Here is a 24237-nt window from a genome sequence, read left to right on the forward strand (position 1 = left end):
TCCTGCTTCACCACCCAAGATAGCCACTTATCAGGTACAATGCCACTTATCAGGTACAATGCTAATGTTTCACAGTGATGGAAAGTAGAAGAAATTATGGCCAAAGTGTTACTCTTAAATAAACTGTAATCCCACCACAGACACACACGCACACACACACCCCCACACACACCCACACACACACACACACACACACACACACACACACACACACACACACACACACACACACACACACACACACACACACACACACACACACACACACACACACACACACACACACACACACACACACACACACACACACACACACACACACACACACACACACACACACACACACACACACACACACACACACACACACACACACACACACACACACACATGCACATATACAAACATAAAAGATAGCAATAAAGTGAATGCAGCAATTACATTATATTTTGTGACACCACACCTGCCATGCCAGATTAATGACTGTTTAGCAGTAATTGAATAACAAAAGGGTAAGTCATTTTTATTCATGGAAAGCCTACATAGCCATCTAATATAGCCACATTTTAGATTGTATGCATCTCAGATATGTGAATGTGGTGAAAATAATAATAACTTTCAAAATAACATGCTACAAGCTTGTTTCACAAGAGCACACAGTAATCACAGTAAAGTATTGAATAGTCTTCTTTCGGCTTTTCCCAGTTAGGGGTCACCACAGTGGATCACCTGTCCGCTCATGATTGTCAGTGGAGTTTTACAGTGTCGAGTTGCCAGCCCGGCGCTCAACCTTCCACAGAAGGCACACACATGCACACACTCACACCTAGGGCCAATTTAGAGTGTCCAATCCACCTACAGCATGTCTTTGGGATGTGGGAGAAAACCAGAGCACCCGGAGGAAACCCAAGTGACCACAGGGAGGACATGCAGACTCTGCACAGAAGGCACCCTATCCGAGGATCGAACCAGAAAACCTCTTGCTGTGAGGTGGCAACGCTAACCGCTGTACCACCGTGGCCACCCTAGTAAAGTATTCAATAGCACTTCATATAAATACACATTAGTCCTGCAAAGCCTGATTAATGACTGTTTATATTCAACAAATGACAAAAATATCATTTTTTCATCCACAAACAGATGAGCTCCCACCTCCCAGTTAAGTAGTTATAACCACATCTATGTACACTTCAGATACCAGACTGTGGTAAGAAATAATGGCCATTACTGTAGATTCTGCATATTGTAAAACAATATTACCTGAAAAAGTGTGTGTGTGTGTGTGTGTGTGTGTGTGTGTGTGTGTGTGTATGGATCTAGGACAGTTCGCTGAATGCACATTTCGCTGAATCACATTTCACTGAAAGAAATGACAGCCTAAATATAACAGTGAATTAGATGGGGGGGGGGTTGTGCCCCGTAACTATATATACTAACTTCAGGGTCGCACTACAGTGAGGAGAAGGGCATATACACTATATTTGCCCAACAGTACTTTATTTCAGTGAAATGTGATTCAGCGAAATACGCATTCAGTGAACTATCCTAGGCCCGTATATATATATATATATATATATGGGTCTACCTGACAACGTCGACAAGCCACAACATCGACAACCAGTTTACCGACACCACATAACCGACAGTCCACAAGATCGAAAAGCCACAACATCGACAACCATTTTACCGACAGCACATCAAAACAAATCCCCTGTCCAAAAAGCACACACACAACACAACAACACCAAAATCCTTACAAACCCACACTAAACCTCACATACACAACTATCTACAACCTTAACCCAAACCCTAACCCTAAGGTCCGTCACTATCACACACTTACCTAACCCGCGCCTAACCCTAACTCACTTAACCCGCCCCTAACCCAAAGACTATCACTACCGCACACTTACCTAACCCGCGCCCTAACCCTAACTCACTTAACCCGCCCCTAACCCAAAGACTATCACTACCGCACACTTACCTAACCCGCGCCCTAACCCTAACTCACTTAACCCGCCCCTAACCCAAAGACTATCACTACCGCACACTTACCTAACCCGCGCCCTAACCCTAACTCACTTAACCCACCCCTATCCCCACAGACCGTCAATATCGCACACTTACCTTACTCGCACCCTAACGTCCGTCACTACCGCATACTTACACAGCCTTTTCCCATGTCGGTGTTCTCAGCGTCGGTGTTTTCATCCGTCGGTCTTCTCAACTGTCGATCTTCTGGCGTCGGTAAACTGGTTGTCGGCATTCTCAGCTGTCGACGTTGTCAGGTAGACCCATATATATATATATATATATATATATATATATATATATATATATATATATATGTGTGTGTGTGTGTGTGTGTGTGTGTGAGTATGTATGATTTCTCCCCGACCCGCACACACGTATGCCCACACTGAGGAAAAGTGTATTGCTTACTTTGCTATCATCACTGCAAACAATTTTGTACCAAAATTTTTACTTTTAAAATGGAGCTATTTTAGAAAGCTATTAAGGTTCTTTAAATGCTACACATCAGATTAACAACACAAATGCTTGGTAACAGCAGTGTGAAATAGTAAAGATAATTCAAAACTGAGGATCACACAAACATTTTATTAAGCATACACATTTGATTTACGATTCTATAAGCTAGTGATTTTATCTAAATGTGTCATAAATTTATTCTGTGGTTAGATGCAAATGACTCCAAGTTTGAACTTTTGGCAAAGAAAAAATTTGACAGCTGTTCACAAAAAAAAAATAAATAAATAAATAAATAAATAAAAGAACAAAAGAAAAAAAAGCACAGCTGGATAATGCTATATTAAAGAAGCTCACATCAAAAGGAAAACACATTGACGTTTATAAAGTAGTAACCATTATTCAAATTAATACGAGGGAACCTTAATGACATTATTGTAGTTAAAAGTCATAATGACAGTAAAGCACCTCAGACACTAAGAGCTGTTGCTATAATTACAGTTCAGCTTCTATACTACCTGCCTTCAAGGGTTTACTAAAAACATTATGTTTGGGCTGCAAAGGCTCACCCAAGCAAACTGAAATGCTCTTAAGAACAAAAAGGCAGTAGTGGTGCCTCCACCCTTTAAATTTACTCCTGTTGCTGTAGGGTACCAAACCCTTACTACACCTATTGCATTTCTGCACTTATTGAGAGGATACTGCACAGATATGGGTACAATTTCTTTGTTCAAGAATTCCGGTCAAAGGCAAAAATAATGGGGGAGGAGACAAGGGTCCAAAATAAAGGGCATTTTTTTAAACATCACCCTAATTCACTTAAAAAGTTAATAGAACAATTGCATTAGTTTGCAATTTCTGAACAATTGGAAATATGAATTTTTAATATGGTGCAGCGGTAGCATTGTTGCCTCACAGCAAGAAGTTCTCCCGTTCGATGCTCAGCTGGAGTGCGGGGAGTGCTTTCTGTGTGGAGTCTGCATGTCCTCCCCGTGGTCGAGGGGCAGACATACGTGAATGGGTGTGCCTTCGTTGAAGGTTGGGCGTCAAGCTGGCAACTCGGCACCGTAAAAACCTACTTCCAATTATTAGCGGACTGGAGTTCCGCTGTGGTGACCCCTAACCGGGAAAAGCCGAAAGACAAACAACAGCATTGAATCCTGAAATACTCTGTGATATAATAGAAAATCAAACTTTTATAAGGGGCAGGGCAATAATGTTTGGCAAAAATCAAAATGTTTTGTAAAGTCAGGGACTACTGAGAGGTATGAATGAATAGCTAATTACACTGCCCTCCAAGACAAACATCAATGGAAGCCCCTACTAGCCATTAAGAAGGCAAGGATTTACTTCCTTGTTGCAGCATCCTGTGAAGGTCATTAAAGGGTTAACATGACTCAGCTCATGAACTTCAGAATTGCTTCATATATCAAATATATGCAGATGTGGCAGAGAGCACCACTTTGTATTTTATTCTATATAATTGATGGGGAGCACTTTGTCCCTACCAGAAATAAATAAGTGGTAAATGAATAAATAAAAAGCAAAACAGCTACAAACTGTAGGGGAGGGGGTAGGAAAGGAATGGCACTAGCAGATAGTCATCCTGGCTAAGGGGGTTACTAATAATAATAATAATAATAATAATAATAATAATAATAATAATAAATGATGAGTGTGCTAACAGTTCAGATAGTAGAAGAGTTCTGTCTTTTCTCAGGTTATACACATATTATTCTGGTTTGTCCTGGAAGAATGCTGTCCTTAATTATTACACTGCTTCCATTTCAACAGGTGAATTATTTCTTTGGACAGTTTGAACATGTTTTCCATACAGTTATCTAGCCAGAATTCTTCTACCACTTACAGTATGGAATAAAAACATACAAAATAAAGTGGTGCATTGAATACATAAAATAAACATTTCAAATAAGAAGAAAACAAGCATGTGAGATTATATTATAAATGGAATGTGTACATTTCAAAGGGAATATTTATATTAAAACAGACGTCTTGTTTAGAAACTACTGATTCACCTTCATATGAAAGTAATGTCACTGACTGGAGACTACATGTATTATGTGATAAGGACACAGGCATGCTTCTCATGATATAACAATTACAAAGTATAGAAGTAGGACAATTAAAAGAATAATTAATATTATAAACCTGTTTTGCATAAAAAAGGTTGCATGACTCCTTCATCTAAACAGCAGCAGTATAAATTATTTAAAGTAGACAACAAAATGTAGCATTACAATAACAGTCTGCAGTTTTCACAGCACACCTCAACACAGCACTGTTGAATCTTATAACTCCAGAAAGCTCAGCTGTTTATCTCATATAACTCTATGCTCAATGCAGGCCAAAGACTGGTATACTTATGAATCCTGAAGCTCCAGAATAACAAGGTCATTTACTTCAGCCTTGCACTCGTGATGGATACGGGAAGTCACTGTAATCATTAACAGCACCATTGCATTTACTTGTCCCCACCAGGACTGCCAGGAAGAGGTAGAGCTGTTTTCTCTCTCTCTCTGTCTCTCTCTCTCTCTCTCTCTCTCGCTCTCTCTCTCTGTTTCTCCATACACTGCTGTCAACTTCACTGTCTCAACAATTGTGAAATCTGAAAAATGTACTGCCAGTGTAATGGTTTGATGGTACATTTTCCAAGTTTCAAGATTTGCTGAGCTTATTTTTTTTTTTTTGGTTTTGGTGCCAGGTTTGTACTGCATATACGTCAGAGTATCAAGAGAGGGAGGTGTGCACCCCTGAGCCAAAGCCGAAATATGCCACTGGAAAGTTTAATTCATGTATTAAGAATGAATTAAAGAAACAACTGTTGATATACATAGAAATACTAAAAAATAAGAGTCAAATAGATTCTAATAGAATTATTTCAGACACTATTTCTAAGCAAACTAGGCCACAAAATATACTTAGGTTCTCTGAGAATTATTTCTGAACAAGTTAAGCCAGAAATATGCAGCATCTTTCAGGTTTAGGGAAGAGATCATAGCTCTGCTTTTTTTTGACAAAGAAATGTTATGGAATACTGCTTGCTTAGGAGAAGCAGTTAGTAACATGTATAGGGTGCCATTGTGCTTGTAACCTTGGATATAAAGGAAAATTGTAAAGATGTAAATGAAAGTTACTGCATATTAGAGCATAAGAGACATGCTCAGAGTTTGAGAACATTCTGAAATTTAACAGTCTGAGCCGTTACTAAATGATAATTGCATGATGTTGCTGTCAGAATATTCCAGAAAGTGCCCCTAAGCTGTCCAGTGTTTTGTATCATTTATATAAAACAGTCTTTGTAGGTAAATAAAAGTTATATAATCTATAAAAGTTACTAGAACTTGACAATACAGGGATCAAAGATTTATAGTTTGCCACTTAAAATTATACTAATAGAAAATTATACTGATGAGACAGCCAAAGACAGAAGACCACTTGTAACAGTGACATATTGGAATAGTGAATTGGACTTGATGTGTGACAAGGAAAAAAATACACCTTAATGTCAGAAATGTGTTCTCTGAGAATCTATAAATTGTTCCCACAAATTTAGATACAAAGACATTTCATAAAATATTTCATGTTGTAAAAAGGGTACCTTTTTAATAAGAACACCTATGTAGACCAGTCAAACAGACACAAAACTATCAACAATTCTATCACTATATGCATGTTTTAGTTCTTATTGTTAGTTTAAATAGCCATGAATATTGGAAATGTGCATGCATCCCATAGCTCTGCGCATTGTCACGCATCCAAATATTTTATGCAAACTTCCTAATTCATATGATGAGTAAAAGTTTCCAAGACTTCATACAGAAAATAAAACATATATATTTAATATTTAAGCCAGTGTTTATGTATTTCACAGAATACTTAAAATTGACTGAAAACTTTGAACTGATTGAACAATTAGTATGCAATATACATTATATATGTGCACTTTCACACCAGATCATGTGTCTCAGCTGTCCATAATTTTGCAGAATACCCCTGATTTTGTCTATTTTTGCTGTGTCCTTCATAAATTTTTTTGAATTTCTGATAAATTGTTGAGAACTACAGTTGATCAATAATGGTAGACATTATAGTTTCATACTTCTTATTTTTCTGTTTTTAAGTAAATTAAAGTCATATTTACAACTTGGCTCTGATTTTGGGCCTTTGTTCTCTCCATTGTTTTGACTTTGTCCTAAATTCTTGAGCATAGAAGTTTAGAGTTATGCAACAGGTGACCATAAACACAGGGATTGCATTCATTAGCTTTGATCTTCAGGCATTACAAAACTAAACATTTATGCAACAAAGTGCTAGGAGATTGTCATACATTTGAGTTAAATGTTTTTTATGGAGAAGAAAAATTCCCCCAGAGTGGTTAGCCATTTGAGTAGTGTGGAGTAAGCATGTTGAATAAGCAAATAGTTTTTCTGGGAAAAGAATTGCTTCTTTCTGTCTGCCCACATTGCACATACATAAAATTCAAACTTTTCAGAGAGTATTCATCCAGCCCCATGCATTTCACTTCTGATTACAGGTACAGTCCAACATCTTTCCTGCCCCCCCGTGTAACACTACATTATTTGGATTATTATTCAGTCAATTGTTCATTTATAATATTTTGCAACATTAAAGTTATAAATGTCTGTTATAATCATCAGAGCAACAATAATATTTATTGGCGCTTTTCAGGGGCATATTGTGATTACATATAAGTTTCCTTTTTTACCTGCCTGACCTATTCTTACCTATTTAAAATTGCTGATAATAATAGAGTTGAGGATTAGCTATTGGCAAATTGTAGTTGTATTTCCATGCAACATGGAAGCAGAGAAGCACCTCTCAATGGTTTCAGTATGAACTGTATTATGAACAGGTGTCTGCTTATGTTGCAGAATAAAATTCATGAATAGTTATTATTCAGTGCATTTAAGTGTTTTGATGCTAATCAGTAATGCACACAACGACATATGAGACAAACACTGGAGGAAATAACAGGCCAGTTGTAATTCATTAGAAAAGTATCCATACTGTGGCAATTCATAGAGAGAGAATGTTCTGGACCTCAAGTGTTAGGAGACTGAAAACAACTTTCTGTAGTCAAGCCACAGAGCAATGTGTATATTCATTGGTTCATAGATTAGTCTAGGCTAACTGCCCCCATAGGCCATTTTAAGCCAAGCCAACTACCCCATGTGAGAATCAAACCCTGTATCTTGTGTCTGTAAGACAAGCACCTTAACCATTATTAGTACTTATGCAAGAACGCATACCTCTCAACTGTCCAGATTTTCGCAGAATGTCCATATTTTTGGCTCATATTTTTGGTCTGTTCCTCATAAAATTTGTGGTTTCTGGCAAATCAATGGGATTATTTGAGGATTGAAGTCACTAAATTATAACATAGGTTTGACTTTCAGACATCAAATCCTTCAGAAAATGTATGTTAAAACAAATGTTGTTACTCTAGCAGCTTTTTAAGTTTATAAGAGCAATATTTAAAATATGTCCCTATTTTTGGGCCTTTGTTTCCCCATTTTGTCAGACTTTATCCAGATTTCTTGGACTAAGAGGTTGAGAGGTATGGAAGAAGAATCATCACCTTTTTAGTGAGATGAGAATTTGTTTTGCTAGTCCGGTCAAAAAAGTCTTTGTGTTCTTATATGCCAGTTATATGTTACAGAAGCAAAGGCCAGTTTCCTGAAATACATGCAAGAGTGGATTTCAAAAGCCCAAAGTGGAATTCAAAACCTGTTTTAATGTTGGATGATTATTTATCCTCATGCAGAGAGCAAAGCCATTTGTACCTCTTTTATCGATATACTCACTCATAGCCTGCTGCTGCATCTTAGGGAAATGGGATGCTCCCAGCAGCAACTTCCATGGAACAGGGGACATTTTCTCATATTACATCATTGCAAAAGTATTTGCTACAGCCTACTAATGGAGGTGACACATTTATGTCTACAGTGACTATTATTATATGAGGTGCTATGCATTTTGGTAAAGACAAACATTTTAAACGGGAAACCTTACTGATGGAAATTGTCTTAAACTGTGAACATGTCTAGTGAATACACAAACAGTGCATGCATTAAATAACTACATATAAGGCTGGTATTTGTACTTGTGACCAATTATTGCTTACCTAATACACATATTTTGTGTTTGTTTCAGGTGTTCCACAACTGACTGGCACACAAACCATAATTATAACTGTTGATGATGTGAATGACAATTACCCTGTGTTTGATGAAATGGTCTATTCTGCATCTGTTTCCGAAAGTGTCCCTATTGGTACAAGCTTTTTTAAAGTAAAGGCTTCAGATCTTGATGAAGGGCTAAATGGAGATATAAGGTAATTAAGTATTAAAACAAGCTTTGTTTTTATCTTAAAACATTTATTGATACAATACTGTGAAATGATATGGTGATTTAAATTAAAAGATTTTATTAACCCTGGGCTTGAATTTAATTACAACTATTGCAACTTTATTAAGAATGAAAGCAAGTAGATTTTAACAGGTCAAACAGTACTATTCTTAAACTACTATTTTTATTTTATTTTTAACCAATTTTTTTAAAATGTTTATATTTAATTAATCATTTTATGTGATTTTATTACAAACATGTTTTTATTGTTGGATTATGTATTCTTACTTATAGGAAATAACATTGTTTTAGGAAGCTCCAAACAATGTAATTAAGCCAAGTCACTTTAAGTTAATTATTTTATCTCCTGATTGGTAGTCTGTGAATGGATTGGCTTTAAATAATGGTCTGTTTTATTGTGCTCAGTTCTAATAAAGTCCCTGTGATAGGGGTGAAACTGACTATTAACCTTTTCTTTTAGATTTCCTTGTGGATTAATAACAGCAGCTTATCCACGCTGCCTGTATTTAGTGTTCTTTTTGTTATTAGCAATCTCAGAATTGGTATATATAATTAGAGGGGTATGGTAGGGCTTGCCCCCTGCGGAAAACATAAGTTCTACTTTTTTTTTCTTTGTTATTGTGTGTTTTGATCATTTTGGATCAATTTTTTTATTCAATGTATTTGTACTTTGATATTTCAAAGTACATCCATTTATATGAAAGTGGTCAAACTGCTTGACAGCCTATAGATAACTGAGTCAAGCTGATTGAGTCACAGTTGTATGAAAGAGTTGAATGAGAGGAAAGTATATTTGCTCCCTATCAAGACCAATGCTGAAGCTTGTTGGGAGTTGCAGGGTACAAGATTTATGACAGAATGGGGAATTCTGCCCTTGTGGTACCATGGTAAAGCTGGATTATTGTTTTTCTTACAGCTGAGATTTGATGAGTTTACTTGTTTGTCGACATTAAGAGGCTTTGAATTCTTTGCATGGATCCATATAAATTTGCATTTGTGAGTGTGTGTGTTCTGTGTGTGCACTTGTATGCATGTGTGCATGTTTGTATATGTGTTTGTGTGTGTGTGTGTGTGTCTGTGTGTGTTCTGCGTGTGCACTTGTATGCATGTGTGCATGTTTGTATATGCGTTTGTGTGTGTGCGTGCGTGCGTGTGTGTGTGTGTGTGTGTGTATGTGTATGTGTATTATTGAGTATATCTAAAAGTAAGAATGCTCTTATAGCTAAACCTGATTATGCTCTCTCCAGTGTTACTTTAAACTTAAAATCGTTTGATTTTAAATGTCTCCATCTTCAGAATTTACCACTTTACTCAGCAGATACTTTCCACAGACACCTTCTGTAACAGTTCCCTAAACTCTTTGATTCCGACTTCTTTCATCTGTATGTAGATAACATATTTAACACTATTTATTAGTACTCTCTTACTGGAGGTGTTTTTTCCTTAAATTATCAGTTTTATGATATGTATTATTGAAACAGCCTTCTCAAAACTCTTGCCTGCAGTGTGGAATTCTCTCCTAAATTACACGTGGGAGCTTCTCTCCCTGTCATTCTTTACAATGCTTCCTATCCTACCCTAATAATGTACTCATTGCAAGTACTTCCTTACCAATTAAACATCAATATTTCCCAATATCTGTCAACACTATGAATCAAGAGTAGGCAGTATTTTTGAGAAGAGTGTCAGAAATCATGCCTTCTCCTCTTACAGGATGCTGTAGTGCAGAATGAACAATTGGCAAGGGGAATATTAACACCTGGATATGCACATATATTTTAAATGGGCTCCATTCAGACGCTTGAAATACTGAAATCTCGAATTTCAGTATTTCGAGCCCAAGAAGCCGAATCCACATAATAGCGAAAGTTTAGAAGCGTGAAATTCAAAACCTTAAATACAGGAGGTTTTGAATATTGCGCGTCTAAAGTTCTGCTATGGTTATGTATTCAGGTAAGTGTGTGTGTGTGTTAAGGAGTTTGGGTAGGGGCTGTGGTGTGTGTCAGTGTGTTTTGTTGCTGTGATGTGTATGTGCGAAGAGAAAGTAGCTTGTGTTGTGGTGTTTTGTGTGTGTTTGTATGTAGTGCGACATCAGAGTGAGAATATTTAAGTAGGGGGGTGTGGGGTGCAGGGGGGCTTGCATGTAGTAGAGTGATTGTGTGTGTTTGTGTGGTGGATGGTGTGTGTGTGTGTGTGTGTGTGTGTGTGTGTGTGTGTGTGTGTGTGTGTGTAGTAAAACCGCAAAATTCAAAACTTCCGGTATTCGAGGTTTTGAATTTCGTGGGTTTTAGTTTTCGTTGTTTTGTGAATTCCACTTTTTGGGCTCGAGATACTGAAATTTGAGATTTCAGTATTTCGAACTTCTGAAGTGAATCCATTTTAAATATATTGACTATATTTGTTATTGTTACACTGATAAATTGGCTAGTATTCTTGGCTGTTATCTATTAATTCTCCAATTTTATTCTCAGCTGAAATGCCTGTTGTATAAACTCTGTGTGTTCACCTTGTGCCAGTGTGAGTTTTCACTGGTTGCATCACTTTCATCCCAGATCCAAAAGTCTAGTGATTCTCCAAACTGTCCAAAGATGCATGCATAATATGAGTGAGTGTGTGTGTGTGTGTGTGTGTGTGTGTGTGTGTGTGTGTGTGTGTGTGTGTGTGTGTGTGTGTGTGTGTGTGTGCGTGTGTGTGTGTGTGTGTGTGTGTGTGTGTGTGTGTGTGTGTGTGTGTGTGTGTGTGTGTAATGTACTGATTTCATATCCAGCATTAGTTCAATGCCATATGCCTGTAGACCACTAGTATGTTGTTTGGTTCTCCCAAACCCAAGTAGGATAAAAAGGTTATCAAAAATGATGACTAAATTACTGAATTAAGAAATGAGTGACTATATTTATGATTAATTACATTCAGTTAAGTCTGCTCAACTTTGTTAGAAATCCTGATAGAACAGTTAGAAAAGATGTAGTGTAGCAATGTCTCTGGTGAAGGTACCCTCCGCTGGTCCTCACTGGAATGGCAAACCAAATCCCCTTGAATATCACTTCTCAGCACTGGTGCTGGAGTTGCCTGCTTCTTCTTAAGCAGTTATATTTTCTGTGCCTAAATATAACATTGATATTTACAGCCTTTTGAACAAAATTCCTTCTAATCCATTTGTTTTGAATTGTTTATGAACTTGTCAGTCAGAATATCACAAATTAAGAACTATGTTATATTCTACTGAGCTGACATTGTTTTCCAAGGTTTATGTTAACTATTATTTATTTACATTATACTTATCTGTATTATATGCACTTGTTTTAAATAAACAAGCACACTTCGTAAGCCTCTAGCCTGGGTCAAAGCCAAAGAGTCATCATACTGGCTCACTTACCAGGTTGACAAATGAAACATTAATGAAATAAAATGGACATATTATTAGACCTGCAAATGAAGGCTTTGTTAGCAGTGGAGTTCAGGATATCTGAAAAGAGATATAAAGAACATAGTAACTGATATCCTGAGGCTCATTAGTGACAGTTCCAAAAACGCAAGCCTGAATGACCAAAAATCTGGACCTACATATACCAAGTCTGAGGCTGACATTTCCTGAAATATTTCTTTTCTTCTGCGGTACAGCAATTTCAGAGTTGGTATACATAAGCCTAGAGGATATGAGTGCTTGGTCCCACATTACAGGGTGCAGGGGGATTGCCTCCCTGCAAAACAATGTTTAAAGGATAACAGTGATGTTCAACATCTGCTGTTCTCCTATATTTTGGATTTGTTTCATAATTCTGACACTTCTACTTATGAGTCTCTGAAATGCAATAGGATACTAAGGAATGGGTATACTTCAGAAGACTGAAAAAACAAAAGACTGAATCCCAAAAGACTGAAAATTCAAAATACTGAATGATGGAATTTGCCCTTTCTCCACTGTTGTGCAATCACATGAGTGGTGAGGGTGGGAGGCTTGCCCCTGTATTAAAATGTGTTCAGCATTTTGAATTTTCAGTGTTTTGGGACTTGGTCTATTGGTTTTTCAGTCTTCTGAAGTGGACCCCCAAGGAACACACAACATTCATAAGATTGTATAACAATAAGTTTCTTGTGTTAAAATGTATACTTAAATTGATATCTGTATATAGTTTATATGTATATCCTTTCTATTCTGTTGTCTTGCTTAGTATCATCTCTCTTTGCCAACACTGCTTCTATTTACTATTTATTTCAAATGTTAAGTACCAGTATATTCATTGTCTTGTGGAGCTTTTCTCCCTGGGCCTCCACTGAAAATGGGTTCTTTCAGCCCAGTGGCCTTTCCTGGTAAACAAATGCCAATAAATTAATAAATAAATATTCAATGTTTTTACTTCAGCACTTTAATGAAGATCTAGCTTATGTTACAAGGTTCACACCCCTGACCACATGATGTCTTAAATGTTTAGTGCCATTCACAGACTCATGTCACATTTCAGTTTAAACTAAGATCCCTCTATGGATTGACTGCATACAATTATATTTGCAGTCAGATAACTACTATGTCTATGTGTTAATATATACAAACTGGAACTTTATGTTATAAATCAAAATTGAGATCCATTCTTACACTCACTCCTCCCTTAAAAGCAGATAAATTATTTGTACTGTTATCTTTAAAAAACTTCTTTTTTTATTGTGTAGTCTAGAACAACTCTAAAATCTGTCCATTTTCTGAAACCAGTAATGGAACAGAAATGGGAAATGTTAATCTCAGTCTTCTGTTATTAAGTCTTGTGCTGGCAAACATCCTACAGACTGGAATACTTCATTACAGAATAAGGAGGAATAAGAGTGTTCTCATCTAAGTAGTCACACATTTTAAGGACATTTTTAATTATTTGGATCATTTTCTCTACTTGATCATTTGGTCGAGGAGATCATTAATTCCTACAATTTCACAAAGGATCGAAATTCTTCATATTCCTTATCTTGAAAATATGTACTTCAGAACCATTATCACTGATTGTGCTGTGGTAGCTCTGAAATGAATAACTTCAGGACACTAGGAATAGTAGTACACACACACACACACACACACACACACACACACACACACACACACACACACACACACACACACACACACACACACACACACACACACACACACACACACACACACACACACACACACACACACACACACACTAATAAGCTCATTATACTAAAACAAATCATTGCTTAACTTTAGTTATGGTAGTCAAGGAATCTCATGTGGAATTAGCTATCATTTGTGGTTATAGATCCTGAGCATGTACTATATTTTATAAGTATGAACTATATGTTATGTCTGCCCAGACATGTCTTGCCAAGATATGATATTAATGAGGTGAGGCTCATTTAGTTTTGTTAGTTTTTGATCACATAGGTGTGTGAGTTTAAGCTTTGTGCATCACGCCTTGTATTCATAATATCTCAAAGTGAAAAGTATGTCTTGACAAAGGAATTGCTTGGGTTATTCTAGCCATCCTCTCATGATGACAGCTCATAGTTATTTTAGCTGTAAGTTATATCTTGTATGGGCTTTAGCCCTTGCAACTTCACAGTGGTCAAAGGTGATTGCAACAGATTCCATAATGCATCTAATGCTTTCTCTGAAAGCCCCTGTGTATTTGTTTTCATATGTTCTGCTGGGGACATCTCTAAGGTACATATATTTCTTTGCATTATTTGTAATTGTATGCATTTTTATGTGCTGATAATAACACTCTTTGCAAATGTGTGAATGTTTCATAGAAAGGTACTTAAAAGACACTGAAGTGGTTCATGATCAGATTCCAGTATGATCCTTTCTTCATTATATAGTCATGAAATATTTACCATCCAAAGACTGTTGCTAGCACTTCTTTATTAGTTTGTGATCACATTTCCACACTTACATTTAATATTCTTGACACATAGAGAACAGATCTGTCCTTCTGTAGTTGAACTGCTCATATCCATTGCTGTTTTCTATCAGTATATAGTGTTGTGGATAATGTTATACCATAATAATATTTTCGAATTGTTGCTATGGTAACTAACCTCTTTAACAACTCCAAACTATTCTTTTCATAGGTTCATAGGAGGTTACTATGCTATCGGCCCTAGGGCCTTTATAAGCCTAGCCATGTTTTACCCTTGTTCCTATACCGACCAAGTTGTATGGTCTATATTTGCAGTGCCACTTTATGATCAGCACCAATTGCCCTTATCCAAGAGGCACATAGGTGGCACCTCCAGGTTAAATGTACGGTCTCCTGTCCAGTTGTCTAAGCTATGCCATAGTGTGTCATTGTCTAGCTTTCAAATGGCACTGTGATCTCTATTAAGTGTGAAATAATCTTTAACAGATACTGTACTATTCTCAAGAACCCTATTAGAGATGATTGGTTAATGGTTTTGTGCATATTTGCAGCTGCATGAACTTTATCTGTATCTTGTTAAAGATCATTTTCATTCAGCACATGAACCATGTATTTTAAAGATGTAGCATATAGTTGGCATTTGGCTTTGTTGAGTTTCAAAATAATGACATCTCATTCTGTTCAACAACTTGAATCATGAACAAAATAACAATGGAATATAAGTACTGGATAGAAATAAATATATTAATAGAGACATGTTAATCACTGTTCTATGACCAATTTACACTGTTTAACTTTTTAATGAATTATAGTAATAAATAGACTAAGTACTGATGTCAAAACGTGTGTGAATAGTTATTTCAATTTATTATGCTTCTTCTTCTATATAAATTTGAATAAAATATATTTAAACACTTGATTAAAAACCTGTCATTTTGCTGCTTAGTAGTGCTCCAGCCTAGAGTGCATTAATACTATTGACTATTCAGTCTAGTCTCTCGACTATATTTGCCACAGTTCTCTGGAACACTTCAAGTGCTGATATGATCCCAAAAGCCAACCTCAAGAATCTGTAGCTACCAATATACAGAGTCTGGGACTTCCTAAAAGGTCCTTGTTTGCATCAGTAATGGAAATAATTTGTTATTAGATGTAATTGTTACTATATATTCAATAATTTGAAGTGGATAATGTTTATCCTTGATCCATTTGCTAAGGTCTTGAAATTCAGTGCAAATTCTGTACTTTCCCTGTATTACCACTATCACCACACTATTAACTCATTTTGTTGGTTCTGCCTATTTGACTATTACTCATCAAGACTTCATGTGTTAATTCTTGCTCACTTTTAGCCTTAAGCATAATAGAGTCTCTGTACAGAGTATGAATAACAGGGATAACAGTGTAAGTGGCACAATATGTAGCCCACTCACCTAATCTCCAGAAGGCTGTGGATTCTGCTCCTATACCAGGTTATGACATTGCTAATACTACAGTTGAGCATAAGGAGGGTTCTGCACTCCTGAGTGTGTTGTCCTTCCAGTGAGATGTTATACTGATATCCCATCTGTTTGAGTTGATTATAGCTCAGGTAGGTGTAAAAGATCCCGTGGCACCTATTGAAAAGAGCAGGAAAAGTTCCCCTGATGCCCTGGCCACATTTCCCCTAGTGCTATTGCTACCCAGGGCCGGCCTTAGCTGATATGGTGCCCTAGGCAAAGTAGTGCTCCGGTGCCCCATAAGCCCCACCCACACAATACTCATGAAGCAACACTATGAGCCACGCTCAAAGGTAGGCCAATACCCAAGAAATTCAATCCAGTCATTTCCTTCAATTATTTAAATGTACAGAAGAAAAGATATTTTGTAATGTAGTTTAAACTGCAAGTGAAGATGGAAATTTCTTTTAGTAAGGCTGCTTTATCTGCTGCTCCTTCTCACACACTTTACTATAAAAGTCATGTCTTCAGAAAATAGAAACCCATGTGCCTTGTTCCAAAGGGTTGCTTAATTTAATCTAAACATAGGCGAGCGAGCCTTACAGCTCAGTGAAAGTAGAATTGTAACCTGTCTCCTCCCTGGGTACAGTAGCTTAAGCTAGAATATCACACGCAGAAAGCCATTTGCTTAACAAACAGTACAGTCACACAGTTAAAACAGACTTAGCATGAACAGTAAACTTCTTTGCCACTGAAACGACATGAAAACCCACATTTATAGAAAATGCATCTGGCCAGTGGAGGATTAAGTTTACTTTTGGAATGTTTTTAAAATAGACTCCTTGCACACATTTTTAGGGCCATGCATACATTTATTTGTTCTTTGATTCACCTTCCTGATTGCATTAAATTACATTCCTTATATAATATAGCACCACTTTGTAGAATGCGTTTTAAATTTGTAGTTTTAAACATTCTTTTAATAAGCAATGAAACAAAATGTATAAACCAATAATGACAAACTACACATTTCAGAAAATTTCAACCATAAATGGCCACTCGGACTTCTGTCATAGCAATCTACTAATATCACTCACTACACACAATCTCTGCAGAAGAGAAATCGTCTGAACAATTCCACATTAAAGAGATCTATAATTAATGAAGATGTTGCCTCCGGCAAACAACTTTACATCTTAATGTTTCATCTACAAATTCAGTGCCTGTTGTTCTTGAGGAATTAATTGCCTGTATTACCATTAATATTGCAATAGGAAATTACTAAAACTGACAACACATTCATAGTTACTAGGCATCTCATATAAAGGAGGACATACTCAGGAGTGTAGAACCCCTATTCTCCCTTAAAATGCACCAAATAATCAGCAATCAAATGGGCACTACAAATTCAATACTCCATCTACATGGTGTGGGAGTAGAATCCATAGCCTCCTGCACCAAAGACAATTATGCTACTAACACTGCTTTCAAATTCTACAACACAGTGTGCCATTTGATAAGCAAAACAGTTTTACACTGAAAACAAACTTAGCATGAGCAGCAGTAAACTTTCTTCCTTTGAAGCTCACAATGCCATGAAAATGAACTAAAACTCATAATCCCTTGAAAATGCACTGAGACCCTTAATACCCTGAAAATGCACTGAAAGTCAAACTAATTTCTGTCAGCAGTCTGGTAGTTGGTGTAGAGCAGTGGTTCACAAACCGTTATGGACCTAGGCCCCACTTTTGAAAACAGTAGTCCACAGACTCACAGAAGTCAGGTGCATGATGCAAAACCATAGTTTGATCTGGGTGATCAGGTATAAAAGAGTTTGTGTGTGTGTCTGTTTCTGTGTATGCATGTGTGATTGTGAGCACATGCATGTGTGTTTGTATCAGGATCAAAAGAGTTAGGTGATGTACCCTTTTCAGAGACAGGACCTTTGGCCAGCTTAAGTTGGGTAAGTTGGAGTTTTCTTTCAGGAGGAGAAGAAGGGAACTGCCAGAGACACAAAAAAATGGACAGACAGAATGAAAGGGCATGCAACCATTGCTGAAGTAAGTGCAGGTCAGACTGAAGTTAGGCTTGTTTAATACAAAGGGAGTTGGTCTGGAGATGTAGAAATAAGCTCAATATAAATATTCATTCTGACTAGAACAATGTCAGTAGAGTCTGTCAACTGGATGTGCACTCTTTCAACTATTTCTGGGTTTGGGAAGTTAAGACATATCAACTACATCATTTTTGCAAATAACACAAGCACAGTCAAGTAAAAATTCAAATTAGGAAACAGGCAATGCAGAGCAACAAGAGATCTATAGAGAGTCTAGATTCCTTTACCAGCACGTTACCAGAAAACATAGAACAGCAACAGATACCCCTTTTAATACACAATCACATATGCATGTAGATATATACAGAGAGAGAGAGAGAGACAGGCTGTGGCTCATAATTATATATTACCCTTCATGAAAATAACTGGGATCATACCATAAATAATTTGAAAGGACCCACTCAGGTAGCACTCTTAGAGTACATTTTCTGCTTCCCATCGGTAAATCCAAGTTGTGTTTGACTATGGACAGTCATAGGGCCGAACTTTGTTTTATGTGGATGGGGGGAGTCTGTTCCATGATGCCATTGGACTTGCTGATGTACAAAATATCCATCATTGGTCGGAAGATGCCTTGTATGCCAGACATAGGTCAGCTCTTAGCAGTCACTAGGATACCAACATACACACAGAGACAAACACGCACACGCGAGCGTATTCGTGTATAGATATATATCACTAGAGAAACAAATAGAAATTATATTATATAGCCAACTCCATTAGTAACTGTAACCCTGCAATCTCCAGATGGTTCCTTAAGGAACAAAAAGTATGTAGTAATCACTGGTGTCCCCTTTCTACTAACTACAAAGCTATCCATTCTGTCTGCAGTCACAGTGACTGACTGGACTCATATACATGCTGCCCCCCAAATATTGTCCATCAACATTCTTTCCATGCAAAGCCAACTGATCACTGTAACAAAATCTGCAAGAATGGATGTTTCTGTGTGATAAGAAATATAAAAGTGCAATTAAATTGGATACAGTTGTTACACTCCAAATCCTTCCCACAAGCAGCCCCTGCTTGACAATAGCAGTCCTGAAGAACTGCCATAAAACTGCTGTGAGAATAGCTAAACAATCTTCCATAGATCCATGTGAAAACTCCTATTGAGTCACTCCAAAATGTGCTGGCATGAAAGCAAATAATTATTAGAACATAAACTAGCAAACATTCCAGCCATGACAGGACCTAACTCTGAAACCCTCCCACAATTAAACTTGCCAAATCTACTGAAGGACTGTTTTGCCACATCTCATCAATACCACCCCATATTCACAAGCATTTCTACCTCCCTATACCCCCCCACACTTACCCAACTTAGCTACATTGTCCTTAAATTCACATTCAAAATATTCTCTACTAAAAGAAAGCTTTGACTCTGTGCCAAACTACAGAGTACTGGTCAGCAGACAGAATTAAAAGTCCACCCCTTATTTCTTAAAATGGCCAGTATCCATATTCTCAAACCACTAACATTAAACAAAAAACTGTTCCTAATCATTGCCAATATTTAGAAAATGCTAAAATAACTCAGTCCATAAAACACGCCACCCCATCCAGCCAACTGACTTTAGGCCCATTTCCAACATGTTGCTTTTAGCAAAAATCTTTGAAAAATATATACCTTCAACTTACTGATGTCAATAAATATGTTGTATTCAGTAAATGTCAGCATGGTTTCAGAAAAGGTTTCAGTACGTTAACAATCTTTTATGAGATCACAGACACTATGCTGAATAGAATCACACACACACATACACACACACACACACACACACACACACACACACACACACACACACACACACACACGCACACGCACACACTCTGTTTGTTCCACTTCTCTGACCTGCAGCTCGTAATTAACCTTGCATCACACCTGGAAAGTGATCATTATATCTAAAGCACCTTCCTATTATTCTGATGTATTATTCAGTGGCTGGCCAACCTGAAGGAATAAAAGTGGGAGGGCACTTTCTCCTTTCCTTCTCCGTATGGTTTTGTTATTTTGCGATCTTCTCGGCGCCCTTTACTCAGAGACAGGATGCCGAGAAGATCGCAAAATAACAAAAGTTGTTTTTGTTTCTTTCAGCTTTTTCCCGGTTAGGGGTCGCCACAGCGGAACTCCGGTCCGCTAATGATTGGTAGAAGATTTTTACGTGTGGAGTTGCCAGTCCTGATGCACAACCTTCAACGAAGGTAAGCCCCTTCACGCATGTCTCCACACAGAAGACACTTTACGTGAGAATCGAATGGACAGCGTCTTGCTGTGAGTCAACAACGCTACTAAAATAAATAAGAAAATACTTAAAATTCCGCCCTTTACGAGGCCGGCTGTATGGCGCCCTAGGCGGTCACCTAGTTCGCCTATGCCTAAGGCCGGCCATGTTGCTACCACCTCGGTTTTCACCTGAAAAGAAGCCACTAGCCTAGTGGGACTAACCTGGTCAACAAAAATAAATAAAAAAATATATACATTTTTTTTAAAAAAGGAGCTTAAATCCCACCTACTAAACTTGAAATTATGCAGTTGCACTGACCACATGTAGTCTTAGTCTCTCCCGCTGTATAACCTGTTACATCTCCTAACTTTCTTTCTTTTTTAATAAGTTCTGCTTAAACTAATCTCCTAAACCCTCAGCTCTACTACTATAGCCTCCTCCCATTCTCCACACTATTTATCCCCCCCCCACTTCTTATCAATGTCTATACATTGTCCTTATTTTGAACAACAATTATCTTTTTGCTTTTACCCTCATATGTAGTAAATTTTAGTCCACTGCTATCAGGTCAACCCTTAAAGTTCATAATTTTTTTCTTTTTATTTTTCTCTTAATACTTCATTTCGTATTTGCAGTGTTGTTTTTAATAGTTTTTGTCCTGTATGCTTTTCTTTGCTTATGTTTGCTAGGGCTCTTTCCCCTTGGGTCTCCACTGAAAATGGTTTGCTTACTATCAATGCAATGCAAATAGTTAATAATCTTTTCTTTTTTATAATTATTTTGTATTGTGATTGCTTTTTTAATATTTGTATATAGTCACTATTTTTACTTATGTTTGCTGTCTCCACTGAAAATGGGTTTGTTTGCAAACTCAGTTGGACTAACCCGATGAACAAATGTGAAATAAATAAATAAATATAAAAAACTCTCGTGATACATTTAAATGTCAGTCAACCTACATATATGTATATATATATATATATATATATATATATATATATATATATATATATATATATATGTGTGTGTGTGTGTGTGTGTGTCTTCAAACAGATCATCATACCTTTTTAACATATCATTTGCATTCTGCACTACAACTTCTGCACACAGCGATTTATAAGTTTGCACTTGCAAAGAAGCGCTATCAAAAAACATATTTTATTGCATTTCCTTGACACCGTGGGTCATTTGCCAGGAGAATTCTGAATGTTAAATAAGTACTCCTTCACTGTGTTCTGCACAGAGCATTCACCATTTAATATGTGAGCCTTAGAAATGATCAAACATTCTAGATGGACATCTCTGTGAATATCCAGCCATCCGTCATCCATATTTTCACCTCTCTGTGTCACAGCTAGCTTCAGCATTCCTTCAATATCATTAGACTGCACGATCTGACTACACACCACAATTTTGTCAGTCAGCCAGTCAGAAAACTGGATTTCATGCATTTTCTTTGTCAAGCCCAGTGTAATACACGAATCTCTCCCCTAGATAATTGATTGGTTAGCTGAGATTACAAAATGGCTAACAATAGTTTGCACTCTATGTTTGTGTATGCATAGCTGAAAAAGACTTGACTCAGTGGTTTAAGTTCTGCCCAGAATAAAACAGTAACATATTTGCTAATTTCTACAACATTCATTTTTAAGTACAACAATGTATAAGTAAATGCATTCATTATACTGTATTCTTCACACTGTGCACTTGAAATACATATATAATTTGCATTTAATCTGCATCTTTTCAGAAAAAAAATTCAGTTTTGCTCTCATTCAAAACTTGAATATTATGATTAGCATACACTGTGTTCATTGAGTGCTCTTTAGTTATGCCGACAAACATTTTTGCTTTTGATGGTTCTTTTGTTTCAGCAACATTAATATCTTGCTGCTTCTCTCACCTTAATTTCAAACCTACTCTGATAAAATGATTATTAACTTCCACAGAGTCTACAGGCATAATTTTTTTAGCTTTACAGCTGTGATTTTCATGTTGAAAGCCCCAGCATTTGTACAAAAGTATAATTTCATTTGTTTTTTTCTCAGATGCCATCTTCATTATCATGTAATTGCTTGCAGTTATATTTTTATTGTCAATTTTTTAGCTAAAATGTAAATTTCATTTTAGCATATTTTCATGTTCAGTTTTGCACTTAGCAGACCCCTTAGTTTCTATTAATTGTCTGCTCCTTAGGTGATTATTTCTGGTTTTGCCAACAATTCTGTCTGTTACCAGTGAATCAACCAAGTCATGAGATTCAGTATCTTGTCTTTACTGTCTTGTGCTCTGTGTTAAGATCAGTGCATTATGCATTTATAGTTTTCCTGAAGTTCTTAAAAATAAATATCCCACATGTGGGAGATTTAATGCTGTCATTCTGTCTCACTACTGTTGAAAAGTAAATTAAAAGCCTTAATTTTTTTCCTTGCTTGTGACATGAAGAAATATGACACATTGATTTCTTTTTGGTTTGTCCTCAAAGCCGCTTGTAGTATGATGCAGCTCACAACCTTCATTCTAGGATTTCCTGATTTCAGAGGTTCTCCTGCAATTTTGTATATGAAGGATTTGGGGTCATCATCTCAAGTCAAAAATTAAATAAAAAAAAGCAAAGTAAAAATATGTTGGTGCTTCAGTGCAGTGCCAAAAGATGACATTTTTTAGAAGAATACTTCAATTTATTGCATAATAAAAACATTATTTTTGTGACATTTCATTCAAAATGTAAAAAAAATAAGCCAAATTGGAAGAGTAAGCACAAAGGGTTGTTTACTTGTTCAAGTCTTGTTTGGTCTTAACATTGTGGTACAGGCTTTAAGGGAAGGCAAGTTTCTGCAGTGGCAGTATAGAAAGCCCAGAGTCAAAGCATCTCAATAGCCATTACTGCTGTCAAAAATGCTTTTTCTTCCGGCATCATGTCAGACCTGTAAAGGAAGGTCTTGTTAGCATAACAGCTCAAGATAGCTAAAACAAGGCTTGCAGGAACACGCAGGATGAGATGCTTTCACCTCTACTCTTTTTCTGTAGTCCCAGTCCAGGAAAAATGACTCACACCCAGGCTACTTGCTGTCTTAAATTAAAGGTATAGTTTCATACATATATTCAGTATGTGACATGTATGACTAAACATATGCCAAATATTAGGTGCTCCCTGGTAAGGAGCTGTATGTTTTTTTTGGGGGGGGGATGATGGAATCCTAACATAGTAAAGAGAATGACTGAAATGTATAATGTTATTCTTTGTACTCAACACATAAGAGACATTGTATCATTCTGATTACGCCATTTAAAGCTTAGAGCCATGTAAAGTGAGTTAGCATCATGTAGTTAGGCTGTCTGCAACTGGCTTCCAGAATTTCTGCTTGTGTAGCTTAAAACTGAGAGCAAGACAGGCATATTCTCTGCACTCTCAGTTTAATACTAATGATAGTCAATCAGGCATTGTGACAAAATTGGACTTTACTTTTAACCAGTGTTATTACTAGAAATGATATACAAATGCAAATATCCGCGGTGGTGGTGCTGCGGTAGCGTTGTTGCCTCACAGTAAGACGCTGTCCGGTTCGATTCTCAGCTAGAGCGTCATCTGCGTGGAGACATGCGTGAATGGGCGTACCTTCGTTGAAGGTTGTGCGTCAGGGCTGGTAACTCGGCATGTAAAAATCAACTACCAATCATTA

At 36.9% G+C, this 24237-nt stretch overlaps 1 protein-coding gene across 1 annotated transcript in view; it reads left to right on the forward strand.

The window, feature by feature from the left end:
* LOC122803241 (protocadherin Fat 4-like) overlaps positions 1–24237 on the forward strand; it is a 165761-nt gene that overhangs the window by 102367 nt on the left and 39157 nt on the right. The window contains exon 4 of the mRNA XM_044072839.1: positions 8683–8863. Coding sequence (XP_043928774.1) covers positions 8683–8863 — 181 coding nt within the window. The remainder of the gene's footprint in view (positions 1–8682; positions 8864–24237) is intronic.

This window comes from Protopterus annectens, chromosome 5.part1, assembly GCF_019279795.1.
Source record: "Protopterus annectens isolate FY-2018-M chromosome 5.part1, PAN1.0, whole genome shotgun sequence".
NCBI classification, from domain to species: domain Eukaryota; kingdom Metazoa; phylum Chordata; order Ceratodontiformes; family Protopteridae; genus Protopterus; species Protopterus annectens.